This window comes from Phyllostomus hastatus, unplaced genomic scaffold (assembly GCF_019186645.2).
Source record: "Phyllostomus hastatus isolate PE091 unplaced genomic scaffold, TTU_PhHast_1.1 phas_contig_477, whole genome shotgun sequence".
NCBI classification, from domain to species: Eukaryota; Metazoa; Chordata; class Mammalia; order Chiroptera; family Phyllostomidae; genus Phyllostomus; species Phyllostomus hastatus.
In genome coordinates, this window is record NW_025333889.1 from 1,633,637 (window position 1) to 1,661,257 (window position 27,621).

The 27,621-nt window shown below is 63.8% G+C and overlaps 1 protein-coding gene across 2 annotated transcripts; it reads right to left on the reverse strand.

Moving 5' to 3' along the window:
- Positions 1-286: 286 nt before the first annotated feature.
- On the reverse strand, positions 287-27,062 carry SCLY (selenocysteine lyase). 2 transcript variants are annotated; one of them, XM_045845576.1, is made up of 12 exons: positions 26,906-27,062; positions 20,986-21,098; positions 17,967-18,067; positions 14,806-14,986; positions 12,885-13,012; positions 12,527-12,691; positions 11,542-11,648; positions 6,332-6,368; positions 4,320-4,403; positions 3,720-3,822; positions 2,500-2,575; positions 287-1,165 (listed from the first exon to the last, which is right to left on the reverse strand). In XM_045845576.1, the coding sequence occupies exons 1-12, from the start codon at positions 26,992-26,994 to the stop codon at positions 994-996; spliced, it is 1,356 nt and encodes a 451-aa protein (XP_045701532.1). In that variant the 5' UTR covers positions 26,995-27,062; the 3' UTR covers positions 287-993. The 2 variants fall into 2 exon arrangements, with proteins under 2 accessions (XP_045701532.1, XP_045701533.1); XM_045845577.1 differs by lacking the exon at positions 26,906-27,062 and adding an exon at positions 21,730-21,847.
- Positions 27,063-27,621: the final 559 nt, after the last annotated feature.

The window sequence follows — 27,621 nt, forward strand, 5'->3', positions numbered from 1 at the left end:
CCCAGGCCCTGAGGGAGGGGGAGGGTCTCGAGGCCCCGCCTCAGCCCACCTCCCACCCAGTGGCCCAGTCGGTGGGGCCACAGCCCAGGGGCAGTTTTCCAGACCCGAGGCTGGACACCCAGAGCCTCCCTCGCAGAAAGCACACCCGGTCCCGGTCCCGGGGCCCCCGGAGATGCCGGAGCCACGGGGTGACTGCTGCGGTGAGTCGGGGCTCTGCCCGACCAGCTCGGACACTCTGGGCCCCGAGGGGAGCACCCCCAGGGAACCCACACGGCACTGACACAAGTGCTGGAAACTTCTGCTGGTTTATTTAATCCCTGACCATGTTGTCCACTGTCATCGCGTGGTTCTTTGCTCCTCAAACCACGCATTGGCAGTGTGAATGGAGAAGTCACTCCTGTGTGCCCTCTCCAGGAGACGTGCCACGTGGTGGCGTCCGACGCCCCACAGCGTCCTGGGGATGACAGAGCCCTGCAGTCAGATCTGGGGGAAACTGAGTCGGGGGCGCGCCGGTCCCACCTCCGCCGGGCGGTCCTGCGATGCAGCGCTGCGAGCCGGGCCCCGAGTCAAGGACCCGAAGGGAAGAGGCGGACAGAGGGGTCCGTGAATCTGGTGCGGGGGCAGTGCAGACGGGCCGACAGCCTGGGCCCCGAGTGACGGAGGGGCCCACGGAGCAGAGCGGCTGGGGTGCGGGCACAGGGCCCGGCGAGGCCCCCGGGGGAGGGCAGGCCCCCGGGAGGGGGTTGGGCCGAGGTCGCAGCGGACGCCAGGCCTCCCACTTCCGAGACAGCGACTGACAATCAGTTATAAATGCTGGGACGTTATCTTCCGGGGGCAAATGCTGTTCTCCGTGGAGGGCCGCTGGCGACAGGCTCACCCCCTGGACGGGGGCGTGGACACAGCCCAGGTGCTGCCGCCGCCTCCTGGACTGTGCTGCGGGGCAGCGGGGACAGTGACGGCCCCGCAGGGGGGCCCGAGAGCCCGGCAGCCCGCTCAGACCCCGGAAGGAGGGCCGCCCCGGCCCTCCAGCCGGGCCACGGCCTGCTTCAGGTCCTGCACCACCAGGTCCACCTCGGCCCGCGTGGTGCTGCGGCCCACGCTGAGCCGAAGTGCATTCCTGGCCACGTCGAAGGGGACGCCGCAGCTCAGCAGCACCGGGGACGGCCTGCAGGGGCGAGAGACCGGCGCCAGGGGTCACGGGGAGAGGGCAGGGCGGGGACCCGGCCCCCGGAGACACACACCGCCCCGCTCCTCTGGGCCCAGGGTGTCCTATGTGGCCACACTGTGGCTCCCCCGGGACAGACCCTCTGCCCCCGGGCAGGGGCAGACCCCAGCTGCTGGGTGGGCAGGGCCAGCCGGCCAGCCCTGAGATGCAGGGGTTCCCAGGCCTTGGAGGAGATGCTCAGGCAGACACACACACACATTTACACACACGTGTGCATGCACACACTCGGGGAAGGGCATCATGCGCCCACACTCAGTGTTCGAGGTGGTGACGGGCTGAGTCTGTTCTGGGTTTCCCAGCACGGGGCGCAGGCCACTCTGCACCCGGCCCGGCCCCGTGCTCGCGGGCAGAGGTGGTGCCGACGCTGGGCTGTGCGTCCCTCCCGGGTCCTGTGACCCCCAGGTGGGGCCCCAGGTCCGCCTTCGCAGGCTGCGCACGGGCCAGGGGCGCAGGCAACATGGCAGAGTGGATGCCCGAGCGCCCCCACACGCCTGTGTGCCCGGTCCCCAGGCGTTGAGGCCGCAGGCCCTTGCAGCCGACCCACCACAGCTGTGAGCGGACTGGGCTGGGCGGTGGTAGCCCATCGCTCTTGCCCTTCCCCAGCCCTTCCCCAGGTGGGGACCTCACTTCCATTCCAGGGGACACCACGGGGACGCCCCCACAGGGCAGTGGGCCCCTGCCTCCTCCCCTTCCCTCCTCTTTCTGGGCCACCCCTGCCCCTGGCTGTTAAGACTGCGGACTGCAGGGTGCCTTCTGCCTCGGTTTCCTCGTCTGAGAGCCGGCTGCTCAGACGGCCAGGCTCCTGGGGCGAGGGGAACATGCTCCGAGTGACAGCAGCCCCAGGTCCCTCTGTGCACCCCGAGCTGGCCGGCTGCACGGCCCTCAGAGGACTCCGGCCGCCCTGGGCGCCGGCCGCCGGCCCCGCCGGCCCCGCTGGCCCGCCCGCCCCTCTGCGCCTGCGCTCACTCGGGAAGGTCTGGCCGCTGTATCCGGCTCCACCGCCATCTCAGCACCCCCCACACCCACGGCGGCCACAGGCCGAACCCCTTCTCTTCCTCGGGGTGCCTGGCCTGCCATCCCGCAGCCCCTCCTGCCCCTGGACACCACGCCTGGCCGCGGACCACCCTTCGGCGCCGTCACCTGGAGGATGAAGTGAGCACCTGCCGCCCGCCCTCTCCTCCGGATGAAGCCCCGCCCTGCCCCACCCTGACCACGCCCTGGCCCCGCCCCGCCCCGCCCCGCCCCAGGCTGCCCAGGCCCCGCAGAGCACTCACCGGTCCCCGTGGTCCGAGTGGCACGCGGCCCCCACGCTGGCCTGCAGCGCCCGGCACTGCGCCAGCACCGCGCGGCCTGCGGAGACAGAGTGCAGGGCCCCGCTGAGGCGCAGAGTCCTGGCGGGGCCCCTGTGCCCCCCCTGCCTGCCTCTCCCCTGCTGTGAGTCTCCAGGCTCCTGCCCTCACGCCACTGCGCGCCGCCTGCCAGAGCCCCCGGGCACAGCCATCCCCCGCCCCCCAGCGCAGGCGAGAGAAAACGGCTGCAGGGGAGCAGGCGTTATTCTGCTCCTAAAACCGGCCCCAGAACCGTCGGTCCCGCCCGCCGCGCGGGGGAGACGCGGCACTGGAGCAGCGGCCTCGCGCTGAGCTGTCCTGGCGAGGAGCCGAATCGGACCTGTTTTCTAAGGTGCGGACACCAGGGGGCGCCTCGTGAGGACGGAAGCACGCCCCCCCCACCCCCAGCCACAGTCGGGCTCCTGTTCCCCCCCCCCGCCAGGGACACAGGCCACCACGGAGCACGGGGTCTGCCCCCACGAGGAGGGGAGAGCGTCGCAGGGCTCGAGGCCCGGGGATGGCGGGCGCGCCGCCAGCGTCCTTCCGTGGAGAGCGCGCCCAGCCCGGGCTCTCGCTGGCGCGGCCAGAGCCGCCCAGGGCTCCTCGCGACATAAACACGCTGCCCCAGGCCCTGCCGCCCGGGACAACGAACAGCCCTGACCTCTCCTTCTAGGGGGCAGCCGTGCTCTGCGGATGTGGCTCCCCCCAGGCTGGGGGCCCCGGGACAGCCACGTGTCCGCCTAGTGAGGATCCCGCCGGCCTCCAGCAGGAGGCGCTGTCGCGGTCACAGGAACAAAGGGGACGGACCCGAGGACTTGCGGCTGTCCTTGGTCACAGCCAGGTTTCAGGGTTGCTGCCTCTTCTTCCCCCGACCCTATGGAGCATCTTGTAAAAAGGGGCTTGTAAAAAAAAGCTCACCGAAGCGAGGTTAATTTTACCCCCTTCCCTAGCAGATTCGGGTGGCCGCACGGCTGGCGCAGCCCGGGCACTCCCGGTCCCGGCCTGCAGACTCGGGGAGAGACAGCGCCAGGGCCCAGGCCCCCTGCGTGGGACAGCCGCCTGACTCTGCTCTCGGAGCGGCTGGCCCCTCGGTCCCTCAGTCCCTCGGCCAGGGACCCCGCAGCCCAGCCCGCCCCGTAGAGAGACCAGGGAGAGACGGTCGTCACCTTGGAGCTGGGGTCCCCGGAAGGAGAAGTTACACGTGTTGGGGAGCCGCTCCACCCCGGGAAACCGGCAGTTCAGGTGGATTTTCTTCTCGCCAAACTCAGCCTGGAAAACCCAAGAAACGCTCAGTGGCAGCCTCGGAGGCCCCGCCCCCGCCCGCTGTCTGAACCTCACGCGCTCCTGGGGGGCAGAGGCTCGCCCCCCCGCACAGGCACAGGACCAGTCCGCACGGCCAGCACTGCCGTGGCAGGTGGGGCCCGACCCGGGAGGCGGAGCCAGTCGGGACACGGACAGCCCGAACACGCCCGAGTGCCCTCCGTGCGGCCCGAAAGGCGCCGCCTCTGCCGCCGCGTTTCCGTCCTGAGTCCGGAAAAGTTGACCCGTCGGACCTGGCGTCCCTTTGGGGCTTCTGACTCGCTTCCATCTGGTCATGTAATTCTTCGCTCGTGACCTTGGTGGCTCTCAGAGTCCCCGCCCCGGGCGCCAGCTCCTTTCCTCCAGGACACCGGCCCCCACGTGGGCCCCCTGCTCCCCCACCCTGCGGCCCTGCGGCCCCGCCCTCACCGCCCACCGCGGCCGCAGAGGGGTGGCCGGGCGCTCACCAGCAGCCTCTCCTCCAGATAGTCGCGCGCGTCCCGCATGTGGGCCTCGTAAGCCTCGCAGTTCTCGGTCACCAGCTCGGCAGCCTGGGGACACCAACGCACGTCCAGTTAGTGGGAAGGCCAGGGCAGCGGAGAGCTGTCAGCAGCAGAGGGGACAGGTCCTCAAACTGGCCCCTTTCTGGAACACCCCACCCCGGACAGCAGCTGCGGACAGACCCGCGGCGGTCCGCCATGAGGGCCGGGGGCCTCGGCCACACTGGGCCCACGGGAGTTCACGTCTCCGGCCCTCCCTGGGCCCTCCACGCCCCAGAGACGGGGCAGCCCGTCAGGCCCGAGAGACTCTCAGCCTGGAGGCACGTCCCACCCGTCCCAGAGACGGGCGGACGGACGGACAGTGGACACATGCGGGGTGGGGGGCGGTATCGCCCACCCTCCATGGGTGCTTTGTGGGGACAGCACACGTGGTCGGGGGGGCTGGGGGCGGCATGCAGGGGCGGGAAGGGCAGCCACATGTGCAAGGTCACAGTCGGGGGGGGCGCGCTCCTGGAGCAGAGCGGGAGGGGTGGCCGGCCTGGTGGCAGCGGACCGGAGCCTGCATGCAGCGGGGCCAAGGCCGTGGGAACTGAGGGGAGATCCAATCTGCACGTGGGACCATCGCCCGGTGCCACGTGGAGAAGGGACGAGACTGGCGGGTGTCGGCACAGGACAGGGATGACCTGCTCTCGTGCCGGGGGCCGCGGCAACGGGCCAGAGGCAGGCAGGCCTGGCTGCTGCGGCAGGTGTGGAGGTCAGGGCGAGGTCAAGGGCACCTCCCCGGTTTCTGAAGCGAGAGCCCGGACGGCAGGAGGGGCTGTGACAGGAGAGGGGATGACAGAGGAGAGAGTGGGACATGTTGAGGACCCGGAGGGAACACCCGGCAGCAGGTGGGGCGTGGGTCTCCCACTCAGGACCTGCTCGGAGGTGCCGAGTTCAAAGCTGGCGTTCGAGCCGGGGGGGGGGCGCACTGGGGAGGGGGCTGGGGTGGCCCCTGGGGCCGAGGACAGGCGGTGAGGCCCAGGGGGGTCAGCAGGGCGAGGGCAACAAGCCGGGAGCAGCGTGTCCCAGCGGCGGCCGCGGGGACAAGGACGCGATGGCTCAGCTCGGCCAGTCCCTGGGCTCGCAGGGCGCCAGGCCGTGAGGCCGGGTGTCAGGATGGGAGTTGGAGGGGGAGAGCGTGCCCTGGCCCCCGTGGGTGAGGCGGAGAAACATGGGGGGGGGGACGAGGGAGGGCAGGGAGGACCACACTGCCACACCCGAGAGGGCCAGCAGTGGGTGGGATGTTCAGGGAGCATAGGGAAGGGGTGGGGAGCCCCCGGCCTGGGGGACCCGGGCGTGGCCTGGGGGGCGAGGGCCAGGGCCCGGCTGCACTGAGGACACAGAGGGTATCCGGGCCGGGCCAGGCGAGATGTGGGGAGGTGGCAGTGTGTCCCCGAGTGGACCGTGCTGACACAGGCGCCCAAGTCCCTCGGAAATTCCCGGTGACTGGAGTGTCTTTGCTCTAGTGAGCCACTGTGGGTGGCCCACCCCGTCCTCCAGGGAGGAGGGAGGGGCTGGAAAGGCAGCGGAGGACCGTGGGGGGTGCCCTGGGGGTGTGGCCGCCCCTCCCTCCTCTGCGTCTCCACCAGTGTCCATCCTTAATCCCTTCCTTTTGCAACAAACCGGGGTCTGGCGAGTCAGTGTGTCTGAGCCCCCCCCAGTGATTTAATCAAATCTGAAGAGCGTGGGGGGCCCTCTGATCTGCAGCCCATCCTCAGTCACCTGGACTGGGGGTCAAGGTGGAAAGTGTGGGGACCTCAGGGGACTGAGCCTGGAGTCTGGTGCTGTCCCCAGGCACGCGGGACGCACCACGGCTGGTGTCCCAGAGAGCTGCCTGGCGTGGGAGCGCCCCCTCGGCGCCGGCAGCACTGCGGCCGCGGCGGGCATGTGGGAGGGGAGGACACAGCAGGCTGATGGCCCGGGGCCCCGAGGCTTACCTTGCCCAGGCCGGCGATCATCGGGGTGTTCTCCGTCCTGCAAGACAGGGGTTTGACCCTATGGCCCCGCAGAGCGGCTGACGAGTGTCCCCAGAAGGGGTCCTGTCCGCACGGGCGTCCTGGCCCCATGAAGACCGAACCGCAGCAACCCCTTTCCCACACGTGTCCCACGGGGCTGCCTCAAGGGCGGCCACAGGCCCCCGAACCCTCCCTGCAGGTCACTGGTCCCGCCCAGCGAGGCCGACACCCCCCACGGGCCACGTGCATCGCTGTCCTCGGAGACAACTCCACCCAGACCTGTCCCACCCGGGGGAAACCCGCCCCGTCGGTCCCCCCACCAAGCCGGGCGAGGGCTGGGGGAGCTCATCCCGGCCACCGGCCCCTCGGGCGGCTCTGGGAGGCTCTCCGGACCCAGCAAACAGAACGCAGAGCTCCTCCCTCGGTTTCAGGAAAACAAAACGCCGACTTAATTAATCACCTTCTTCCTGTTCAGTTCTGGCCGAATCAAGCCCTGGCTTTGGGAGTGGGCGGCTGCGTGTGTCCCCGTCAAAGACAAGGGACAAGGAGTGGGCTGGCGGCTCAGGGGTCGCAGGAGAGCCGACCCCGCCCAGCCCCGTGGCTGGTGACGGTCAGCTCTGCCCCGGAGACAGGCTCTGCCCCAAGGGGGCCAGCGGAGACTGGGACTCGGGGGCGGGAATCCAGGGGCCTGGGCGCTGGCCCAGCCCCCTCCACCAGCTGCGGGTCCCGAGGGCGCCCCCCTCTGGGCTTCCCCTCCTCTGCGGCGACGCGGTCACACCAGGAGGGGCTGCCGGGGTGGACCCGGGGGCTGGTGCGGGACCCGGAACCCAGGCGTGTGTGTTCGCCGAGTCTGCTGTCAGGCCGCCCCCCACCCGGAGTCACTGGGACCCTGGTCCCAGCACCCTGCCCACACACCGGGCCGCTCACGGTGGGCGCTGACCCCCGATGTCCAGCTTTTCTTTTTTAAATCAAACTTTTTATTTGGAGACAATGGACACTCACGCGCGGTTGTAAGAAGTAATTTGGAGATGACCCCTGTGCCTTTTCCCGGCCTCCCCCAGGGTCACCGCAGCACCGTGTCCCAACCGGATGCTGGGGGGCCGCCCAGCACCGCCCACGCCCCTCCCTCCGCCCGGCCTCCGACCCGGCATCTGTGGGTCTGCACTCGGTCTGCACGCTGACTCGTACCGTCTGGTTCTGTTTCGATAATATTCCACCAAGGGAACCACACAGCTCACGACTTGGGGGCAGGCCCTTCCCACGCTCCACGGCCCCCTGGGGGTCGCTCCCGGCTGGGCGTGTGCCCGGCGCCTTCCCTCTCCTGGCTGAGCCGCGCCCCACGGACACAACGCTCCCTTCGCTCCTCCCGGGGCGCCAGGCCGCCTCCAGCCCGGGCCTGCTCCGCATGCAGCCCACACACGCCCGTGCACACAGGTGCGTGTGTGTGGGTCCCGCTCCTCCTTCCTCCGGGAGACACCCAGGGCGCCGCTGTCCAGCCGCTGCCGGCCGCCTGTTTGGTTTTCAGCGGAGCAGCCAAACGGTCTCCGGAGCAGCTGCCCCGCCCTGCCCACAAGCCACGTGGGCGGGGAGGGGGGGGGCTGTTCGCGGCCTCCCCACCAGCGCTGGGTGGGGGCGCCGCGCTCTGCGTGGGCCGTTCTGGCCGGCGCGGCTTCCCTCCGCCTCCTCCCGACAGCGACGAGGTTGGGCGTCGCTTCCTGGGCGTGTCTGCTGCCGGCGCCTTCCCTGCGGGGGGATGTGGGTTCGTGCCTTTTGTCCGTTTCCTGACTAAATTGTCTGGGATTTTTTTGCCCTTGAGTTTCGGGAGTTGGTTGTCTATTCTGATGTTAGTCCTTTGACAGATGTGTCATTTCAAATTATCTTCTTCCTCATGTAGCTTGTCTTACCCCCTTTGCAAAGTCTTCTGCAAAGCATAAGTTTTTAATTCTGATAAAGTTCAACACTATACCCATTTTCCCCTTTTATGGGTGCTTCTGGTGCTAAGTCTAAGAACTCTTCCCAAGTCCAAAGTCCTGGGCACTTTCTCCCTAGAAGTTGTATAGTTTGATGTTGTACGTAAGCTCACGATCTAGTTGGAGCGGACCTCAGATGAGTGTGAGGCCTGGGCGGCGGCCCCCCATCTGCCTGGGGTGTCCGCCCCCCCAGCCCCGCAGCCGGAGGGCCGTCTCTCCGCCACGGAACTGCTTCTGCATCTGTCAGAAACCATCTGGGCAGCCCCGGCTGGTGCGGCTCAGCAGCTTGAGTGCCGGCCTGCGAACCAGAGGGTCACTGGTTTGATTCCCACTCAGGGCACGTGCCTGGGTTGTGGGCCAGGTCCCCCTGTAGGGGGTGCTCAAGAGGCAGCCACACACTGATGTTTCTCTCCCTCTAGCTCTCTCCCTCGCCCTGTCTAAAACTAAATAAATAAAATCTTTAACAAAAACCATCTGAGCATGTTTCCGGTTGTGTCTGCTCCGTCCCAACCATCTGCTTGCGGGGATTCTGACGGGAACGGCGTTCAGCTGTCTGCCAGTCTGGGAGAAGGGACATCTTCGGTACGCTGGGCCTCTCGACCCGCGGGCTGGTGCGTCTGTCTCTCCATTTACTGAGATGTGACGTCTTGCATCTGCACCACGCTCTCCGCAGCCTGCAAGTCCCGTGCGTGTTTTGTTAGATTTAGACCTGAGTGTTTCTGAATGATTGTACACGGTACTGTATTTTCAATTTGGTAGTCCACGTTCACTGCCAGTACATAGAAACACAATTGAGCCCTGGCTGCCGCAGCTCAGTGGACTGAGTGCCGGACCAGGATCCGAAGGGTCGCGGGTTCGATTCCCAGTCAGGGCACAGGCCTGGGTTGTGGGCCAGGTCCCCAGTAGGGGGCGCGTGAGAGGCAACCACACACTGATGTTTCTCTCCCTGTCTTTCTCCTTCTCTTCCCCTCTTTCTAGAGATAAAGAAAGAAAATCTAAAAAAAAAATAAAATAAAATCATGAAGCCAGTTTCCTAACCGTTACGACGCTGTTCAATGGTCTGTTTCCCAGCGGGCGGGTTGTGGTGTGTTTTCGATGAAGCGGTTCCCTCACCCACGTGGACAGTTACGACTGTGGATTCTTTGCGGCGTTGCCTTACTGTCCTTTCGACGCGCGTGGTGTCTGGAGGGACGTCCCACTTTGGTCCTTCACGGGCGCCGAGGCCTTCTTGGGGGCGTGGCCGTGGTCCACCCCAGCGCCCCCTCCGGCACTGTGCGCATGCGCTCTGCCTTGCGCTGTGTTCTGCCGTGCGCTGGGCTGCGCTGTGCGCACGTGCTTTGCTGTGCACTGCGCGCTGCTGTGGCCCGCCCGGTGGAGGCCCCCACGCGGGGCTGGGTCCTGCTGGTCGGCAGGCGTTCCCGAGCTCTCCCGTACTCCGCCGCCTCTGGTCTAGCTGTTCCGGTCCCGCCGACACCAGCGCCCCTTCCCCCTGCGGCTCTGCGGGTTCCGCCCCGTCTGCGGCCGCTCGGTTGTGCGCTGCGCCCCCACTGAGGAGCGCTGTCGTCTTGGTGGATGGCCACATTCTCGATGGGCAGTGCCGCCCCCGGGGCGGTTTTCTCGGAGTCCCCTTTATTTGCTGTTACGTAGCGGCCCCTGCTTCCCTTGCACTGACCTGTGTCCGGCACGTCTTCCCCGACCCTTCCCGCCCAGCCCGCCTCCCTCGGGAGCTGGTTCCCCAGAGCGGCACAGACTTCTGCGGGCCGCCTTCAGGGCCGCGCGCGCCCCCGCGCGGCCAGCACGCCCTCCGACGGGCGAGCTTCGGTGAGGACGGCCTCCCCGCCCTCTCGGCCTTTCTCGCTCCTCCGTCTGCAGGCGCCTGCGGTGTTTCCTCCGCGCACGTCCGCGGCCCTGACACTTTTGCTCCAGCAGCCGAGCGTCACGGGGACAGCTCCGGAGGGGGGGGCGCGGAGAGCCCGTCTCGCTCGCCCCCCATTTCGTTGCTCGCTGTGCCCTCTCCTTCCGAGGTCCCGAGGCCCCTCTCCCACTGCCTCCCTCCTGTTTGGGGACCTTCCCTCAGTCCTTTGCGGCACAGGTCTCCTGGCGACAGTTCTACTGGTGTCCCTGCCCTGGGAACACCCCCAGCGCCCAGCGTCCCTGCAAGACCGGCCCGCTGGGCGGGGCTCTGGCCGACCACGCCCCTGTCCGGACCACGCCCCTGCCCCAACCTTGCCCAGGTCCCGGCCACGCCCCTGGCCCGACCACGCCCCTGGCCCTCAGGGTTTCGGATGAGCAGTCCTGGTTGTTGGGATTAAGTTCCGCCCCCCCCCCCCAAGCTGTCACTTCTGCTCTGGCTGTTTTCTTGGTCTTTCATGTTCAGAAGTTTAATTACATGTTGCGACGTGCATTCCTTTCACTGTGCCCTGTTTGGGGTTTGCCCGATTTCTTGAGTCTGCAAACTGGGGAAGCTTTCAGGCATTATTTCAAGCACTTGACCGCCCACCCCAGCTCCCCCCACCTCTAGGGGCCTCCTGTGAGGGGCATCCGCCTCTCCGCGGCGGCCACGCGGCCCGAGGCTCCGCCCAGTGTCTTTCGCTCCACCTCTTGTCTGTGGTCTAGAGGGACGGTCCTGTTCATTCCTCTGTCCCTCAGGGCACGGAGCCCTCCCTCTGTTCCCTGTTCTGCTCTGGGCCCGTCCAGCGGATTTCTGCTGCGGTCACCAGAGCTTTCGGTTGGAAGCCCCCACCTCGTCCTCACACCTGTCTGTCCCTTGGAGACGCTTCTGCTCCCTCTGCTCCCGGGGTGCTCCCCACGCGTTTTCACCGTGTCCGCCTCGACACCTGTATTTGATGATTCTAACACCTTTGTCAGCCCGGCGCTGGCATCTGTTGATGTCTCTGTTCAAGCTTCTGGCTGTCCCCTCGTCCCCTGGACGAAGCGGCCCTGCGTGTCCCTGGGGCACGGGAGTGGTTGGAAGGGGACCGGGTGTTCGGCGGCCCCGCTCGCCCTGGGGTCACGGGGCAGCACGTCCCAGCGGGGGGTTCCGCGGCACCTCGGCGGAGGTGGCTGAGCCGGGTGACGGGGGGAGGGGGCTGCTGCTTTGGAGCAGTTTAAAGAAACTGAGATTTCCTTTCTTGCAAGAAAGCGCGCTTCCGAGGGTCACAGGGCAGCCACCGCCCTGGACACGCAGCCCGGCAGCCGGTCAGCGCCCGGGACCCGCCTTACCCCGGCCTGAAACTCCGTTCCTGTCCGCCTCCAAACAGCATGGGACACAGCGGGGTGCGCTCCCCGAGCCCCCGGACGTACAGCGCTCCGATCCTGGGGCCGTAGAACTGGAAGGAGAAGCCGGCCGTTACTCAGCCGGGGCCTGGCAAGGACACGCGCGTGCCGAGTGCCGAGAGGCACCCAGGGAACCACCCTCGGTGCGCGGCAGCCCCAGCTGTGAGCCCCCACCTGGCACCACCCCGGGCACCCCGGCGTCACAAGGCCTTTGTGGGGGGCAGGCCGGGCCCACGTCCCAGCTGTGTGGCAGCGGAGCCCCCCGCATGTCGCACGGTCGGATTTGTGAAAGGACAGAGCTGGGACTAGACACCGCTGAGGCTTTTTCTGGGTGCCAGCCCCCGCTTTCACACTGGAGTGAACCGGACACTGTGAGCGCCCCAGTGCCAGGCCTGCAGCCCCCACCCCTCCCAAACTAGCCACGTGCACGCCGAGCCACCGAGCGCTGGGAATGCGCAGGCTGAGGCCGCCACTTTGGCGGGGTCTTCAGGAGGAACCGCCTCCCCACCCCTCCTGAGAGGCGAATCCCGCACCCCCGGCTCCATGAGGGCTCCGGGGGCGGAGAGCGGCCCCGCTCCTGTTCTGGGGGTGCGGAGGGCCCACCAGGGGCCTGCGTGCACTCCCCACCCCGGCCGCCCCCGCAGAGACCGCGCCTGGCTGCCCCAGCTGCCCTCCACCGCCCAAGGCCTCGGCACCCTCCCTCCCACAGCCTCGCCTGGCCCCGCCCCCCCACCCCGTGTGGGTTGGGCCCCCGTGGAATGCAATCCCAGCGGCCTCTGGTCCCCCTTCTGTGAGCTCCCACGGGCGGTGAGCTGCTCGTCACCGCGTCCAGGGCGGCTCCCTGGTGGCATGCGAGGGGACAGGTGGGCAGTGACGGTGCTGCCAGCCCAGCCCTCAGGCCACCCAGCCGTCTCCCCCCGGGCGTGCACACCTTGTGCCCCACGATGGTCAGCAGGTCCACGCCCAGGTCCTCCACGTCCACGCGCCGCTTGCCCAGGGCCTGGGCAGCGTCCGTGTGCAGCAGGATGGCGGGCCGCCCCGAGGCCGCCCGCTCCCGGTTCAGGGCCTTCACTCGCCGGCTGATCTCGGTGACGGGCTGCAGTGGGGACAGGAAGGAGCTGAGGGAGCCGCCTGCGTGTGACGGAAGGTGAGTGAAGGGGGCCAGGTGGCCGACACGGGGAGCGTCACAGAACGGACCGCCGGACGAGGCCCGGCCCCGGGCGGGGACGCAGCAGCAGAGCCGACCCGGGCCTCCCCGCCCGGTTTTAGGGAGAGGAGAAGCGACTCACCATGACGACGCCGGTCTCGTTATTGGCCAGCATGATGGTCACCAGGCAGGTGGCCGGGCGGACCGCCGCCAGGATGTCGTCCGCCTCTGCCCGCCCACTCACCGTGGACACCGGGACGAAGGTGACCGCTGAGGGAGGAAGCACAGGGACCGCGGACGTTAGCCCTGCCGGCACCCTCGCCCCGCGGTGCGTTTAGACGCAGCTTCACAAGGCTTTCTCCGCAGCTGACGCGCTCGGTTCGTTGTAAACGTTCAGAAAGCCGTGCAGGAGGAATCCCAGCCCCCGCTGGCACCCCCCAGGGACGATCGACCCGGTCGCTTCCCTGCTGATGCCGCAGCGGGCGGCTCACACTGTGGCACATGCTGCTTTCTGCCCCGACTCGGGGCCCATGAACTTGACCCCCGCTCGCTCAGTGCTGACAGGCACTCACTGCACCCCCGCTCGTCACTGCAGACGGAGAACAGGAAGGTGACCAAACAGAGCGTTTGGGCTCCAAGGACAAACACGACCCCTATCCCCCAGGGTCCCTCGGAACCGAGAGAACAGATACATTTCTGAAGAAGGAGAACCCCCCGTGGACAAGGCATGGTGAGGGGTCCCCAGAGACAAGACAGAAGGGCCATCCATGGCACTGGGCGCACGGGAATAGGCCGAACGGACTCAGAACACGGACATAGGAATGTGTCCGGGGGCCACCCAAGGTCAGGGCGCACGGCGAGGCGAGCAGGGCGGGGCCGACAGGGAGGGCCGGCTGAGCACCCGAAGGTGGCTGGCTCCGCCTGCCCGAGACAGGAAGGGCAGGCCCGGGGCTCGGGGCGGGGAGGGGCCCAAGTCAGGGGCGGGAGCCCACGGCAGCCACCGCGGGACTCAGACCAGAGGCAAAGGGGCAGTGGCTGGGCCAGGACCTTCTTTTTACGAAGACCTGAAGAGACGCCCAGCGTCGGCGGCCGCAGGAAAATGCGGACAAAACCCACAACGAGAGGCCGCTTCGCACCCCCTGGGACGGCTACGGTGAAACAGAACTGGTGACTTTTTGCCTTGCGGGATGATGCCCAACCAACTAACCCCCACCGGTCAGGGCGGCTCTCGTGCTTTGGAGAGTCAGTGGTCTTCACCTGTGTCTCAAGACCTCGCTTCACAGGGAAGGTGAGAGCAGGACCAGTCCCTTCCCTGTGACAGCAGCAGGGCCACCGTCACTGCCAGCGAGCCTGACCCCTCCCTCGGGCCACCTGGCAGGCTCTCAGGGAGGCCCCTCCCCCAGCCGCACCGCGGGCCCCTGTTCCCAGCACCGGAACTCCGTGACTGTTTGGGCCATTTTGTTCACAGAGGGTGTGGAAGCCGGGATCGAGTGTCCGGAATCCAACAATGCAAAGCCCGTTCAGTGTTTCATGGACACGCGGTTTAAACATGTGCTGTGGCCCTGGCTGGCGAGGCTCAGTGGACTGAGTGCCGGCCTGCAAACCAAAGGGTCGCTGGTTCGATTCCCAGTCAGGGCACAAGGCTGGGCTGCAGGCCAGGTCCCCGGGTGGGGGGCGCGTGAGAGGCAACCACACTGGTGTTTCTCTCCTTCTCTTCTCCCTCCCTTCCCCCCTCTAAAAATAAAATCTTAAAAAGAGAGAAGACATTAAATACGCACCAATGCAGTCTGTACAACATGCACTGTGTACAGTCACCTGAAATATCACTCGAGAAACCCAATGACCGCCCGCACCTGCTCATCGCTGTCCCTCCTGCCGCCCCGGGCCAGCCTGGAGGCCCGCCTGGAGGGCCAGCTGTGTGCCTGCCCCTGAGGTCAGCCAGGGGGCCCGAGCACAGCAGGACGATGACCCCGGCGTCCCCGGGCCGCCCCCGCCCCCAGCCAGTCGGGCAGGCTCGGTGGAGCTGTCCCACAGCCTGGCGTCCAGCCGGGCTGGTCACTCACCGGCCACCCGCTCCTCCACCAGGCGCTCCAGGGGCAGACGGACGGAGTCGTGCTCCACGGTGCAGGTGACGATGTGGGGCACGGCGCCCTCCGCTGGGCTGCGGCGCCCGGCCCGGTCCCCCTCGGCGGAGCGGGTTTTGTGGAAGTGCGTCACCACAGAACGGATCACCAGGTTATTGGACTGCAGAGACGACAGAGCAGGAGACCGCTCGCAGCGGCTGTGCCGAGGGCAGGGTGGGAGCAGAGGCCCCCGCCCCAGGCCCTCCCGGGCCCCGCTCTGGAGAGAGAAAACGGGGCGGGGCTCCCCAGCCGCCCCGAGGCCTCGCTGCACAGACCGGGGGTCCCAGGCTGTCGGAAGCCGCAGAGCTGGTTTCCGGGCTGCGGAGCCTGCTGGGCGTGACGGGGCGTGCACAGGCCACCCACGCCTCCACAGGTTTGATGGACCCGGGGCAAGGGACTGGGTTGCCAAGGGGCTGCCTTGGGGGACAGCCCAAGGGAGTGCTGCCCCGCCCCACGGCACCTCCAGCGGGCCTGCGCCGGAGCGGGGGCGGCCCCCCCGCCGCTCTGCCAGCAGCAGCGGGCGGCTCCAGGGTGATCAGCGGCAGTGGCGGCGCTGCCGTCCACAGCGGAGCACCTTGGAAAGCCCTCCGCCGGGCACCAATACCCGGCCCCCGCGGTGACGCGACCTGGCTCGGTGGGGCGCCCGGCAGACGCCAAAACTCCGGGACGCGCCGCGGAGGGCCCGAAGGCTCGGACGCTCGCTCAGTGCCCAGGGCAGCGAGTGCTACACGCAGCGCCCCGCACGCTGCCCAGAGGGGCCGGACCCGCACACAGCCGCCCACGCGCGCAGCAAGTCCCCAGACAGGTGCCCGGGGAAGGAGGGGAGAACCCACAAATCTACACGCTTCCTGCGTTTCACGCATGGGCGGCCCGCGGCGGGCACAGAACTAACTAACAGTGCTGGTCTCCCGGAGGAAGAGGCGGACCACGGAGGGAGGTGGGGCGGGAGAAGCCGTTTTATAAAAAAGTAACCTTTAGCCCTGGCTGGCGTGGCTCAGTGGATCGAGCTCGGGCTGTGAACCAAAGCGTCGCAGGTTCGATTCCCAGCCAGGGCACATGCCTGGGTTGCAGGCCACGGCCCCCAGCAACCACACATTGATGTTTCTCTCTCTCTCTCCCTCCCTTCCCTCTCTAAAAATAAACAAAATCTTAAAAAAAAAAAAGTAACCTTTTCTCTTAGGACACGTGCCCCAAGCGGGGCTGCTGGCTGAGAGGGTCGGCATCTTCCCCTGCGCCAGAGTTTGCCGCCGCCTTCCAGGTGCCCTCCCCGCTGGCATCCGCCGGCTCCGGCCGGGTGGCCCCGCCCTCCAGCCCCGCCCCTGCCTCCCACGGGGGACGCTGCGAGCGGAGGGGTGTTTGCTCCGGACCCGGGTTCCTTAGGAGGCCGAGACACTCTCGCTGCAGAAACCGCCCGGGCTTCTCTGTGCAGCGCGCTTCCAAGTGTCCGGCCCGTGTGCCCCGTCTGCCCGGGGACTCCGGACGCGGCCTGGGCATCCGTGCGCCACCGCCTGGCTTGGCTGTGGATTCTCCTCCCGGGGTTCTTGGAAGAAGTGGAATTTCCTAGTTGTGGTGCTGGTGGTGGAATGTGTTCATCACTTCTTGGTGGTTAATGCTTTCTTACAGTTAAGGAACCCATCGCTCTGAAGCATCACAAAAATATCGTCTTAAGCCCTGGCCGGGTACTCTGTTGGTCAGAGCACCGTCCCGATGTGCCAAGGCCGCGGGTTCGATCCCCGGTCCGGCCGCGCACAAGACCGGCCCCTGAGCGCATCGGTGAGTGGAACAACAGACCGTGTCTCTCTCTCTCTCAAATCAATAAATAAATGAAAAATACATTAACTTATTACCTAAAAGCTTTGTGAATTTCACTGTTCACGATCCGGTCTCTACCACACCTGGAGTTTTTGGTGTTTTTTCTGGGCTGTGAAGCAGAAACCCAGTTTCCTAGCTCTCTGTGAACGCGCAGCCCTGGCACCAGCTGCTCTGGGCCCGCCCCCTTCCCGAGGCCTCATCAGTCACCCCGGCGACCACGCGCCCCACTCCCCAGCCAGGGCAGCACAAGGGCCGCAGCCAGGCCAGGACACAGGCCTGCACTGGGCCTGCCCTGAGCCCGCCTGGACCTGCAGCTGCCCAGTCACATGACGAGCGCCCCCACGCACGCGGCGCCTGGTCGCCCCAGCCGGCCGGGTCCCACAGGGCGATCCTCAGGGAGTCCCAGCACTCCCGGCTCTGGCGTCGCCACGTGAACTAGTTTGCAGTGTTCCACCAAGGAGAGCGCCAGAGCTTTGACGGAGCTTGGACAGAGGTCGCACTGCATCCACGGAGCGACTTGGGAGGAGCGGACGCATCTGTGATGCTGCGTCTTTCCGTCTGCAAACACGGCAGTTTGCTCCGTTTGTTCGGTCCCGTCTGGCGGCTCTCAGGGGTGTGCCGCCACTCTCCGCGTGGGGGAGGGTCTCCCAAACTTGACCGCACCAGGTTACTTTGTTGTAGTTTCCCGCAAACGCCATGGTGTGGCGGGCACACGGAAACACAACGGATTTCTCTGCCTGGTGACTTCGTTACGTTCTCTCGTGAACTCGAACCACGTGGCTGCGCATCCCTTCGGGTGTTCGGGTGCTCGGGTGGGCGGGTGGTCACGTCAGCTGTGGACGGCCTCCGGGCCGCCCTTCCCAGAGCCCGGTGATGGCCGGGCGTCACTCGCAGAGCCGCCGCCGGCCAGTGCCCTCGGGCCACCTGCGAGCATCCTCCGCCGATTTAAGGAGGCGGGTGGGTCGGCCTCGCCCTCAGTCAGGCCGGGGACTGAGCGGGGCTCCGAGGGCCGGTTCTGGGGCCCAGCGACGGGAACGGGTCTTTACCAACGCGGCATCGCCAAGCAGGTGGTTCGTTCACCGGTCGCACTGCGAGCGCCCGACCGGGCACTGGAACGCCCGTGCAGGGTCAGCACTGCTGGCCGCCCCGCGCTGCCCGATGGAGCAGCAGCTCCCACAGGGCCCTCCCTTTCAGAAGGACGCGCCCCCAAGGGGCCGCCTCCCCTCGCGCCCCTCACACCCCTCGCGCCGACACCCGCAGCCCCGAGCCCGCCGGGCCACAGCCCGTACCTCGGTGCCGCCGGAGGTGAAGACGATGTCTTGCGCGCTCCCGCCGACCATCCTCGCGAGGCTCTCCCGGGCTGCGCGGATGACGTCCTTGGCCTTCCGACCTGGAGGGGCCGGAGCGGAGACGCGTTAGCCTGGCCTTACCGGGAGAAGCTGCGCAGCTGGAAGGTGACGAGGACGCAGGAGCGAGCGAGCAGTTGTCACACCAGACGCATCCCGGAGACGCGGGGACGCGCCGCCACCTGGAAGGGACCCGGCGCCGTGGCCGCGGGAGGGAGGCGTTAGCTGACCAGGGGCCTCCGCTGGGACTGGGGGGCCTGGCGTGCGCCGGACACCAATGTGGGGGACGCCTGGGGGCCCTGATGCTCCGAGACACACTCTGCTTCTTACCCAGCGCCAGCAGACGGGCGGCTGGGGCTCCTGCCCTGCCCCTACTCGTGGGGACAGGAGGACAGAAGGGTGGGGTAGTGGGCTTAAGGCGACACTGCAGAACAACCGAAATGAGCAAAGCTGAAACCCACGCCCACCCCCACGGAGCCCGGTGCCCTGCCCCTCGCTGCAGGTCGCCCACTGCCGGCCGCCCCAGGGACACACTGCTCTCCCGAGGGGCCGCCAGCCCCACCACCACCGTCTCCGTGGCCCTAGGGCCAGCCCGCGAGGGGCAGAGATGGGCGGACAGGCAGGGGCCCGGGTCGCGCTCTCTGAAAAGGCCGGTGACCGTTGTCGGTCGACAGAGCCAGCGGCTGCCTGGCTGTTCTGCTTTTTCGACTAGTGGATCCTATTTGCAAAATGCCCAAAACACAGAAGCCCCAAAGCCTTGAACAGACACCATTACAGGTATGATATATACAGTAAAAGATGTAAAAAATAGGTGTGGTAAAGGGAAATGTGCACAGCAGTCCACACACTCCTTCTGCCCACGGTGTCGATTCTCACCGAGAGCGGGTATGGGCTGCCGGCTCCGGGCAAACCTAGTCACCGCGGTGGGAGACCCGCGGGCGGACTGGTGATGCCGGTGCGCTCCGGGGCGGGGGGGGGGGGAGGTGCCCACCACCCTCTCAGCTCCTCTCAGACAGCTGCTCAGATGCTCGCAGGGGTCTGTGTTACATGTCACTGCACAGGACCTGACTCCTTGGGGGCGTCGTCTCCACCCCGGGTCAGGCCCACCTTGGGGGTGCGGCTGGCCAGGTTGGGGTGGGGGCCGCCGCCTGCAGTGGGTGGTTGTGGTGGGTACAGCCCGGAACCCAGCACAGAAAGAGCCAGTTCCACTGGGGACCAGCCGATGACGGTGGACGCACTTGACCACACCCTTAACGTCGTCCCTAAATACACCCCCCAGAGGAACACTAAGTCGTAATAACGACCGGGAGGGCAATGACATCATTCTATCATGAAGGTGATTTTCTCACCGGCCCCAGCCCCGTTTTTGAATTTCCCCCTGAGTACCGACAAAAAGCGAGGGGCAGAGCATTGTTTACTCATGGCTCTTCACTTGTGGACGCGAGGGCTGTCAAGGTGTGAGGATGCTGTTTCTCCCTCAGGGTTCTCTGTGAACTTCTTCGTAGCCACTGCTTTTTATTGGCGTTTGACTGCCTCCCACACTCACAAGGTCAGTGCACCGGAAAGGCCAGTGTGACTAGGGGAACGCTGAGAGGTGGGGAGCGGTCCGGCCTGGCCGGCACACGCGTGCCGGAGAAGCCAACAGGCGTGTTAACCAGGCCAGCGCCTGCGGGGACGTAGCGTGGGCGCACGGGCGTGCGAGCCCGCTGCACTCGGGGGGCCGTGCTGGGCGTCACCCAGCCCCAGCGCGGCGGCCGCTCGAGAGCTGTTCCGGCCCCCGTGCTCCACAGGCGAGGTGGGTCCGCACGGATGACGTGCGTTCGCTCAGAAAGGTGCAGCATTAGCTCGCCCCTCTGAAAGACACCATGGGCCTCTGCTGTGTGACCGGTGGTTTTAAGCAGCTGTTTTCCAAACCCTCCGGTGGAATGCTCTGCACCAGCGACTTCTAACCGGTGCGCCGCAGGGATTTTTGGCACATGCGAGGGGCGCTGACCTCTTCTCCCTTAGTTTGTCCAGTGACCAAAATGACAACAGCCAGCACCACAGTAGCTGTCGGGTGTGAGTGCCCTGAACCAAAGCTATGGTATCTGAGACGTGTAAGTGTGCATGTGTGTGCGTGTGTGTTATCTTATTGGTCACGTTGCAGAGAGAGGTTACATCTGGTTGGTTGGTTCTTGGTACAAGAAATCTTTATATAATTATACCTATATTTTTTGTCAGATTGGCAAAAAAATATGTATTTTCTTGGTGTGCTGCAGAATTTTAGTAGTTTATGTGTGCCGTGAGATGAGAAAGGTTGGAAATCACTGCTCTAATTCTAATTCTAAACAAGGATAAATGAGAATAAGAATATTTCTAATTAAAGAATTTAAAAGTAATTTTCAATTAAAAAAAAGACCAGGATAATTTTCAATCCCAACAATGAAAAAGATCTACTTTGCAAATTTTGTGAGGATCAACTGAGACAGATGCGTGAAAGGGTTTTAATAGGTACAGTTATCACAAATAAGTCTCTTTTTAAAGAAATTATTTAGAGAGAGGGGCAGGGAGGGAGAAAGGGAGGGACAGAAACGTCAATGTGCGGTTGCCTCTCACTCGCCCCCTACTGGGGACCTGGCCTGCACTCCAGGCACGTGCCCTGGCTGGGGATCGAACCAGCGACCCTTTGGTTCAAGGCGGGTGCTCAGCCCACTGAGCTAGACCAGCCAGGGCTGTTACAAATAACTCTAACTAAGGCAACTCACTCATCTGGGAAAGGGAGACAGGAGAGAATGTTAAAGATTACAGGTTGTGGGGTCAGCAAGGCTCAACACACCACGTTGGACTTCCCGGAAAAAAGCTCCCAAGAATTAGAGCTAAGCTACCCAAAACCGAGCGGAAACTGCACCCCCCCCCCAGTGGTGCACACTTTCCGCGGGCGCCTCTGCCCCCACCCGCCATCGTGAGCGGCGGCTACAATTACCTGCCGGGTGAGGGCTGCTGGGGTTCCCCCAGGCGTCCCGCATGGCCTCGGTCACCGCCTGGATGACCGCGGGCTCCATCGGGGTGGTGGCGTTGTAGTCCATGTAAACGCCCCTGGAGGAGGAAGGGGAGGGGGGTGTGGACTCGCGGCGCACCCGGTCCCTCGGGGCAGCAGGGGGGGTGACGCCTGGGCGCTGTGCTCCTCGGCGCAACGACCCTCCGGGCCAGGTCCGCGGGGCCCGGGGAGACGCCTGTCCAGGGCTCGGCTGCCTGTGTAACCTCACCGGGTCTCTGCGGGCGGTGGGGCTGGGCTGCGGATGGGCCCCACACCCGTTCCTCCCACCCTCCCTCCCTCCCCGTAAGCTTGCCCCAGGGGGCGGGTCTCCCCGGGGCGCAGGTCTCCCTGGGGTGGGCCTGCTCCGCTCCTTGAACTTTCGGGTTTCTTCCCCTCGATTGGCCAAGCCCCCCACTTTCCCTTTCTCGTCTGTGCTCTGACTCGGCCTTCTGGTGCGGGCCCAGGCGGCCACCCACCCCTCCTCCCCAGCCTCCTTCCCTGCAGCTCCCCCGGGGCCCTCCAGGTCTCTGGCACCGGGACCCGCCCCTCGGTGCCCGGCCGCACCCACAGCCAGTGGCGGGGCGGCAGCTCGGGGGGGGGGGGGCGGCTCTGCGGCTCCCGCGCGGCCCCGCCACCAGCTCTGGGCACGGCGCCCCGCACGACGACACAGTGCTGTCACGGAAGACGCACCTCTTCCGAAAGTCCCGGGTGGGGAACCTCCCCTGGGTGCCTGTCGCCCACCTCGAACGCCTTCGGGAAGGGCGGTGGCTGCTGCAGGGGGCGCCGCCTGCGGCCGCCAGAAAGTGCTGCGCCCGGGCTTGACGTCAGCGACAGCGCTGATGCCCTCCACACGGAAGCTCCGACACAGCTACCACCCACGGCCCTGAAGACAGGGTTTTGGTTTCCGTGTTTGTTTGTTTTTTTAAGGAAATAATCATTGCGACTGTGTCAGCATAATCCATGCCCAAGGTCATTGCACTCTGCCGGAGGCTGGCCTTCACAGCACTCCCCACTGTCTCCCTGGGCTCCGCCAGACTCGGGAGAACAGCCTGCCCGACCGTGACTGGGTCCCCGCGGCCTCCCCGTCTCCCTCGGAGACCGAGACGCTGTTTAACCAACTAGTGTGGTGGGTAATCCACGTCCTGCCGCCCCGGACTGTCAGACGGCTCACGGGAGCCTGAACCACCCTGGGAAACAGTTCCTCTATTTCATTGACCATGTAACGGTTGTGATAAAGCAAAGCTCAATGTGTCTGCGGCCTTTTAATCTACAATTTTATAGATGATTTTATAGATTATAATATATAGTTTTATAGATTATATATAATTTCATATATAAATATATAAATTATATGTAATTATATAAAATAATTATATTATATAAATTACACATAATATTATAGATTTATTATATATATTTTATAGACAGGATTATATATAGGATATATATTATATATAGGATTTTAAAGGATATATAGGATTTTTATAGATAGGATTATATATAGGATTATATTATATATGGGATTATATATAATTTATAGATTTTATAGATTATTTAATCTATAATTTTATCGACGGACTTTACCATCACGGAAGCCAGATATACATTTAGTTTCTCTTCATATGTAATTACAAATTTTAAGAGGACGTATGCTATAATTCAGATACAATTACTCACAGCACCATAGCAAGACCTGATAGATAACCAGGAAAGAGATATTTAACATTACTGCTTAGCCTCATAAAATGGTGAGCTTTCACCAGGTTGATGCTCTTATTTAGAATCTTCCCTGTACTCTTAAATGATACTGCTTGGCAAGTCATGCGGGTGCTGATACAGTTTTTCATCGCAATTAGTAGCAAATGGATTCTAACTTGTTACTCAGTGCATAGATTCCCCTTTAACTATGGCTTGGCCAAAAAGTTCATTCTGTCTTTGGGTACAAAGTAAAAGACATTTGTTATATTCACCCATAACTTCACTGGACAACCGTTCACCGTTATGTCCTGCTACCCATACGAAGGCGCCCACCCTTTAGGCAACCTCACAGTTCCATCTCCCCAGAACGTTCCAGCTTTTTGAGCAAAGAGCTGTTCCAGGAGCCTTTTGCAGTCTTCCAGGGAACTGAAATTTTTCTCCATTAAGAGAATTTTGTCAAGACCGAAATAAACGGAAATCCGAAGGTGCATTGTCTGGTGAACACGGTGGATGAACCGGAACTTCCCGGCCAGGCTGTGACAGTTCTGCCCGGCCACCGGAGAAACACGCGGTCTCGTGTTCTCCTGGTGGAAGATTCTGTGTTTTCTGTGAACTGGTTCTGGACGCCTTTCACCGAGAGCTGCTCCCAGCGGTCTAATTGGAGCGGTGCTGGTTGGAGTTAGCCGTCTGGTTTTCCGGAAGGAGCTCCCGACAGAGGGCGCCCTCCCAACCCACTGACAGAGGGCTGCCCCCCAACCCACCGACAGAGGGTGCCCTCCCAACCCACCGCACACACAGCACCGCCTCCTCCGGACTGAGGACCAGCCTCCGGTGCGGCCGGCGGTGCTTCATCCGATGCCCCACGACCTCTTCCGTTCCACGTTATTGTGAAGCATCCACTTTGCATCGCCCGTCACAAATTGTTTTAAAAAGGAGATGTTTTTGTGACATTTAGGTAGAGAATTGCATGCAGAAATACGGTCAAGACGGTTTTTCTCACGTAATTTATGTGGAACCCAACATCAAAGTGATTAATGTAATGAAGCTGGTGCAAATGATTTTCAGCGCTTGGCTTGGACATTTTGAATGTGTCGGCTGTCTCCCACGTGGTGTGATGTTGATAGTTCTCAATTAATGTCTCAGCTGGACCCCTGTCACCTTCAGCAGGTCTGCCAGACCGAGGAGCACTGCCCAGCGATACGTCTCCAGCACGAAACTTTGGACACGTTCAGTCCACAGCACCTTCTCCGTACACTTCGCAAATCTTTTTTTGTGTGTTTCAGTTGCATTTCCCCCTTTTTAAAAAATAATAAAGTATGCATTGCCAAAAATGTGGCTTATTTTCTTCCATCTTCCATATTAAAATGGCTATACAAAAATTCACCAATTTTAATGTTTTTTAAAAATGCACGCTGACATGACAGTTGTCACAATACAATAAATTGTTTCGAATGAAGTTAAAGACAACTAAGCACTACCAGAGCCAGCATACGGGGGAAAAAAACCGAATGAACTTTTTGGACAACCAATACTAACGACACTACTTCAGAATTAACCCTCCTCTGGAAAGTAACCTTCCAGAGCTTAAGAAACATTGCAGAAACTTTATCTTTTCCTTAAAGATTTCCAGTATTATAAGAACACAAAGTCATGAAAAACACCGAAAACTTGAAATTCCATCTTGTTTTAGTAATTACGGTCCTTCTCTGCATAACACAATATCACACCAAGAACTACCGTAACAATGAGCCATTCTCCAGCTTCTCTAAGCATGCGGCACTCCATAGTTCTACCAGGGAGGGGACAGGAGTAGTCAGTCTTAGGCAACTGGGAAGAGACATGAAAAGATAAACTGACTCTGACTTGTAGGAGCCCGAGGTCAGCCCTGGCTGGCGTGGCTCCGTGGACTGAGCATCTGCTTGTGAACCGAAAGGTCGCCGGTTCCATTCCCGGTCGGGGCACAGGCCTCAGTTGCGTCCAGGTCCCCAGTAGGGGGCACATGAGAGGCAACCACACATTGATGTTTCTCTCCCTCTTTCTCCCTCCCTTCCCCTCTAAAAGTAAATAAATAAAATAATAAAAAAATAAATAAAGGGACCTGCCGTTGATCCTGAAATGCCAGATTCGAGACAACAAGAGCAAAACAAAAGATTACAGCAGTAAGCCACCACGTCATCCCATATTAAGAATTCTGAAACAGGGAGTAACTTTTTACTCCTTCCCAACGCCTGCTCTTTGCGGCTGCCAGTCTGTGGCTGCCGGCAGTCGGCGGTGTGCCCGGTTTGGTTTTGCGCACAGCAATCTCGGTCTCTGCTGCAGTCCTAGTCACGTGGCGTCGCTTTACCCCAACCACGCCCCGTAATTCCACATTTGGACGACATTCTGCCCCTCCTCCAAGCTCAGCGTGCACACTCGACAATGCACTATTCGCCACCAGTGACGAGGCTCTGGACGTGAACGCTCGGTCGGCGTGCACTGAAACGGTGGCCTGGCCCCGGTCTGAGCCCACCCTGTCCGTGAGGGACAACACTTTCCCCAGCGTCCTTTGCAGTCCCCCTGCGGTCCCCTGTCACACGGCCCCCTCGGGCAGAGCGTGCATTAAAACCAGGCATTTCTCTCCCACAGCAGTCCCAGTGTTCCACCGCTCCGCGGGCAACGTGCACTCCAGCATGAGATGCAGACTCGGTAGAACCCGACACGTCTCCGAACAACTGCCGCTTCTACACGAGACCTTAATCTCATCACTACGTTCTTCTTTCTTATTCTTGTCTTCATGTCCCGGTGACAGTTTAAGTTGATGAAGTGGTTGTTTTATGGAAGCAGATCCTTTGAAATCCAAACTGGTCATTGGTTCATCGGGGCGAGGCCTCTTTGTTGCTTCCACGGGTTTAGGGGCTCAGACACTGCGCCCCTGTAACCTGGGGTCCAGTTCAGACAGTCCTTCCTTCTCGGCAGTCTGGACTTCAGGGTTGACTGGCTCCGGAGGCTCCTCACCAGTGCGTCTCCCTTTTGGACAGCCCACCAGGCTTAAAAAACCAGAAAAGGCACTTCTCTCGCGGCAAGACCAACCCTTTAATGCACCTCGGGAGACTGGAGCACCTGGGGGGCGTGCGAGCCACGCCGGACGGGTCACGGCCTGAGGCAGAGCGGTCCCTCCTCTCCCCACCCGGACCAGAGAGGTGCAGACACGGGGACACGGGGACGGTGCGTTTACAACTCCCCCTCGCCACCGCCGTTCCGGCGGCCAAACCACAGAGGCTTCCATGCAGTGTGTGCTCTCTGAGCTGCCCCCGTCCCCTGCGGGGTGCAGGGCTTTGGCGCTTGGGGCAGCGTGCCCAGTCCGGAACCAGGACTCTCCCTGTCCTGACTCTGCTCTGCTCTCACATCCTGTAATTGTCCCAAAGGCCAGCTGTCCGGAGGTCAGCTGACTGACCGCCACTTTTCAGCCTGCCGCTTGGCTCATTTATGGCGTGACGTCCAGATGCACACACTCGGCAGACCGCGCAGTCCATGACCTGCTGCTTCCTCAAAGTGCTGTCAGTATTGGGTGGGCGCGCTACACTCTGCGACTTTCACAACCAAACTGCAGAAAGGCATCCTGCGACCCCCTCCACCCGGCCTCCCTGGCGGACATCCTCCCTGCGCCGCTCTGCTCCGCTCCGTCCCAGCCAGGCGGAACGCCTCGTGCAAGGGCTGCTCCGATGGAGACCCGGACCCAGGTTTTACAGGCGCGCACGAGTTCCCCACCCGGGGAAAGAGGATTGCCGGGGGGGAAAAAAAAATGCATTCAACACCTTCCTGGAGCGGGAGGCGAACCTCACCAACGGGACAGCGCCTCGCCTGCACCCCTGGCCCGCCCCCCAGCCCGCCCCCGGCGGGGAAGCCGAGTGGGCCGCAAGCGCCGCCCGGTCTGCGCCCCCGCTTTGCCCGGGGCTCAGGCCCGAAGCATCCTTGTGAGCCCTGCTTTCCCAGCGCCCCAGCATCAGCCGGGCCTGCCGGTTCCGCCCCCGTGCGTTCACTTCTCCTGCCACCTCCCCCCCCGCCTAGATTATTATTAATAGACCAACCGTTTCGCAACGTGCTCCCTCGCCCCAGCCCCGCGGCGCCCGGAGGGCTTCCCGGAAAAGGGGGCCGGCGGCTCCCCTCGCCTTCCCCTCCCAGCGCGCACCTCTCCGGCGGGATCTCCTCTTCGTGGCCGCCGGGCGGACTCGCCACGCGCCTCTGCGCGTGACTGTTCGGTGCCGGGGTGGCCTCCATCCCAGTCGCGCCGGGGCCCGGCCGCACTCAACGGCCGCAGTGGCTGTCACACCAGCCCAGCAGGCTACTCCTGGAGTGCCGCTCCGGAGCTTCACGGGGGCGGGGCCGCGAGGGATCGGCGCGTTCGGATTGGCTGAGTTGCGCACACCGGACCAATCCCAGCGCTCCAGCCGACCGGCCTCTCGGCCGGGACACGGTGGAATGTTGATTGGCTCCACGAGGTCAGGTGACGGTCCTGGGGCGGGGCGTGGCCCCGGTCCCGGGGAGCGGGCGGGAAACCTAGGTGGCGCAGCCTCTCGCGCTCCTCACCCTCCAGCGCCCTGCGTGGGCCCGCCGACGTCGGCGAGGAGGAGGCACCCGAGCGGCCGGCGGCGTGGACCGGGGTGGGGACGGGGTGGACATCCTGGGGGCCGCGTGGACGGGGTGGGGGCGGCGTGGGCGCGGTGGCACGCGGGATTCGCCTGCCCCGCAGGACCGGGCGCCCGGAGCAGGGCCGCGTGCGGAGGCCGGCGGCCCACGCTTCTGCGTCCTCGGGTCTGCGGTCTCCCGGAACCCGCACCCAGGGCTCCGGCGGGAGGGCCCTCGGCACAGGGACCGGAGCGGAATTAGGACTCATCCCCTGCGGCC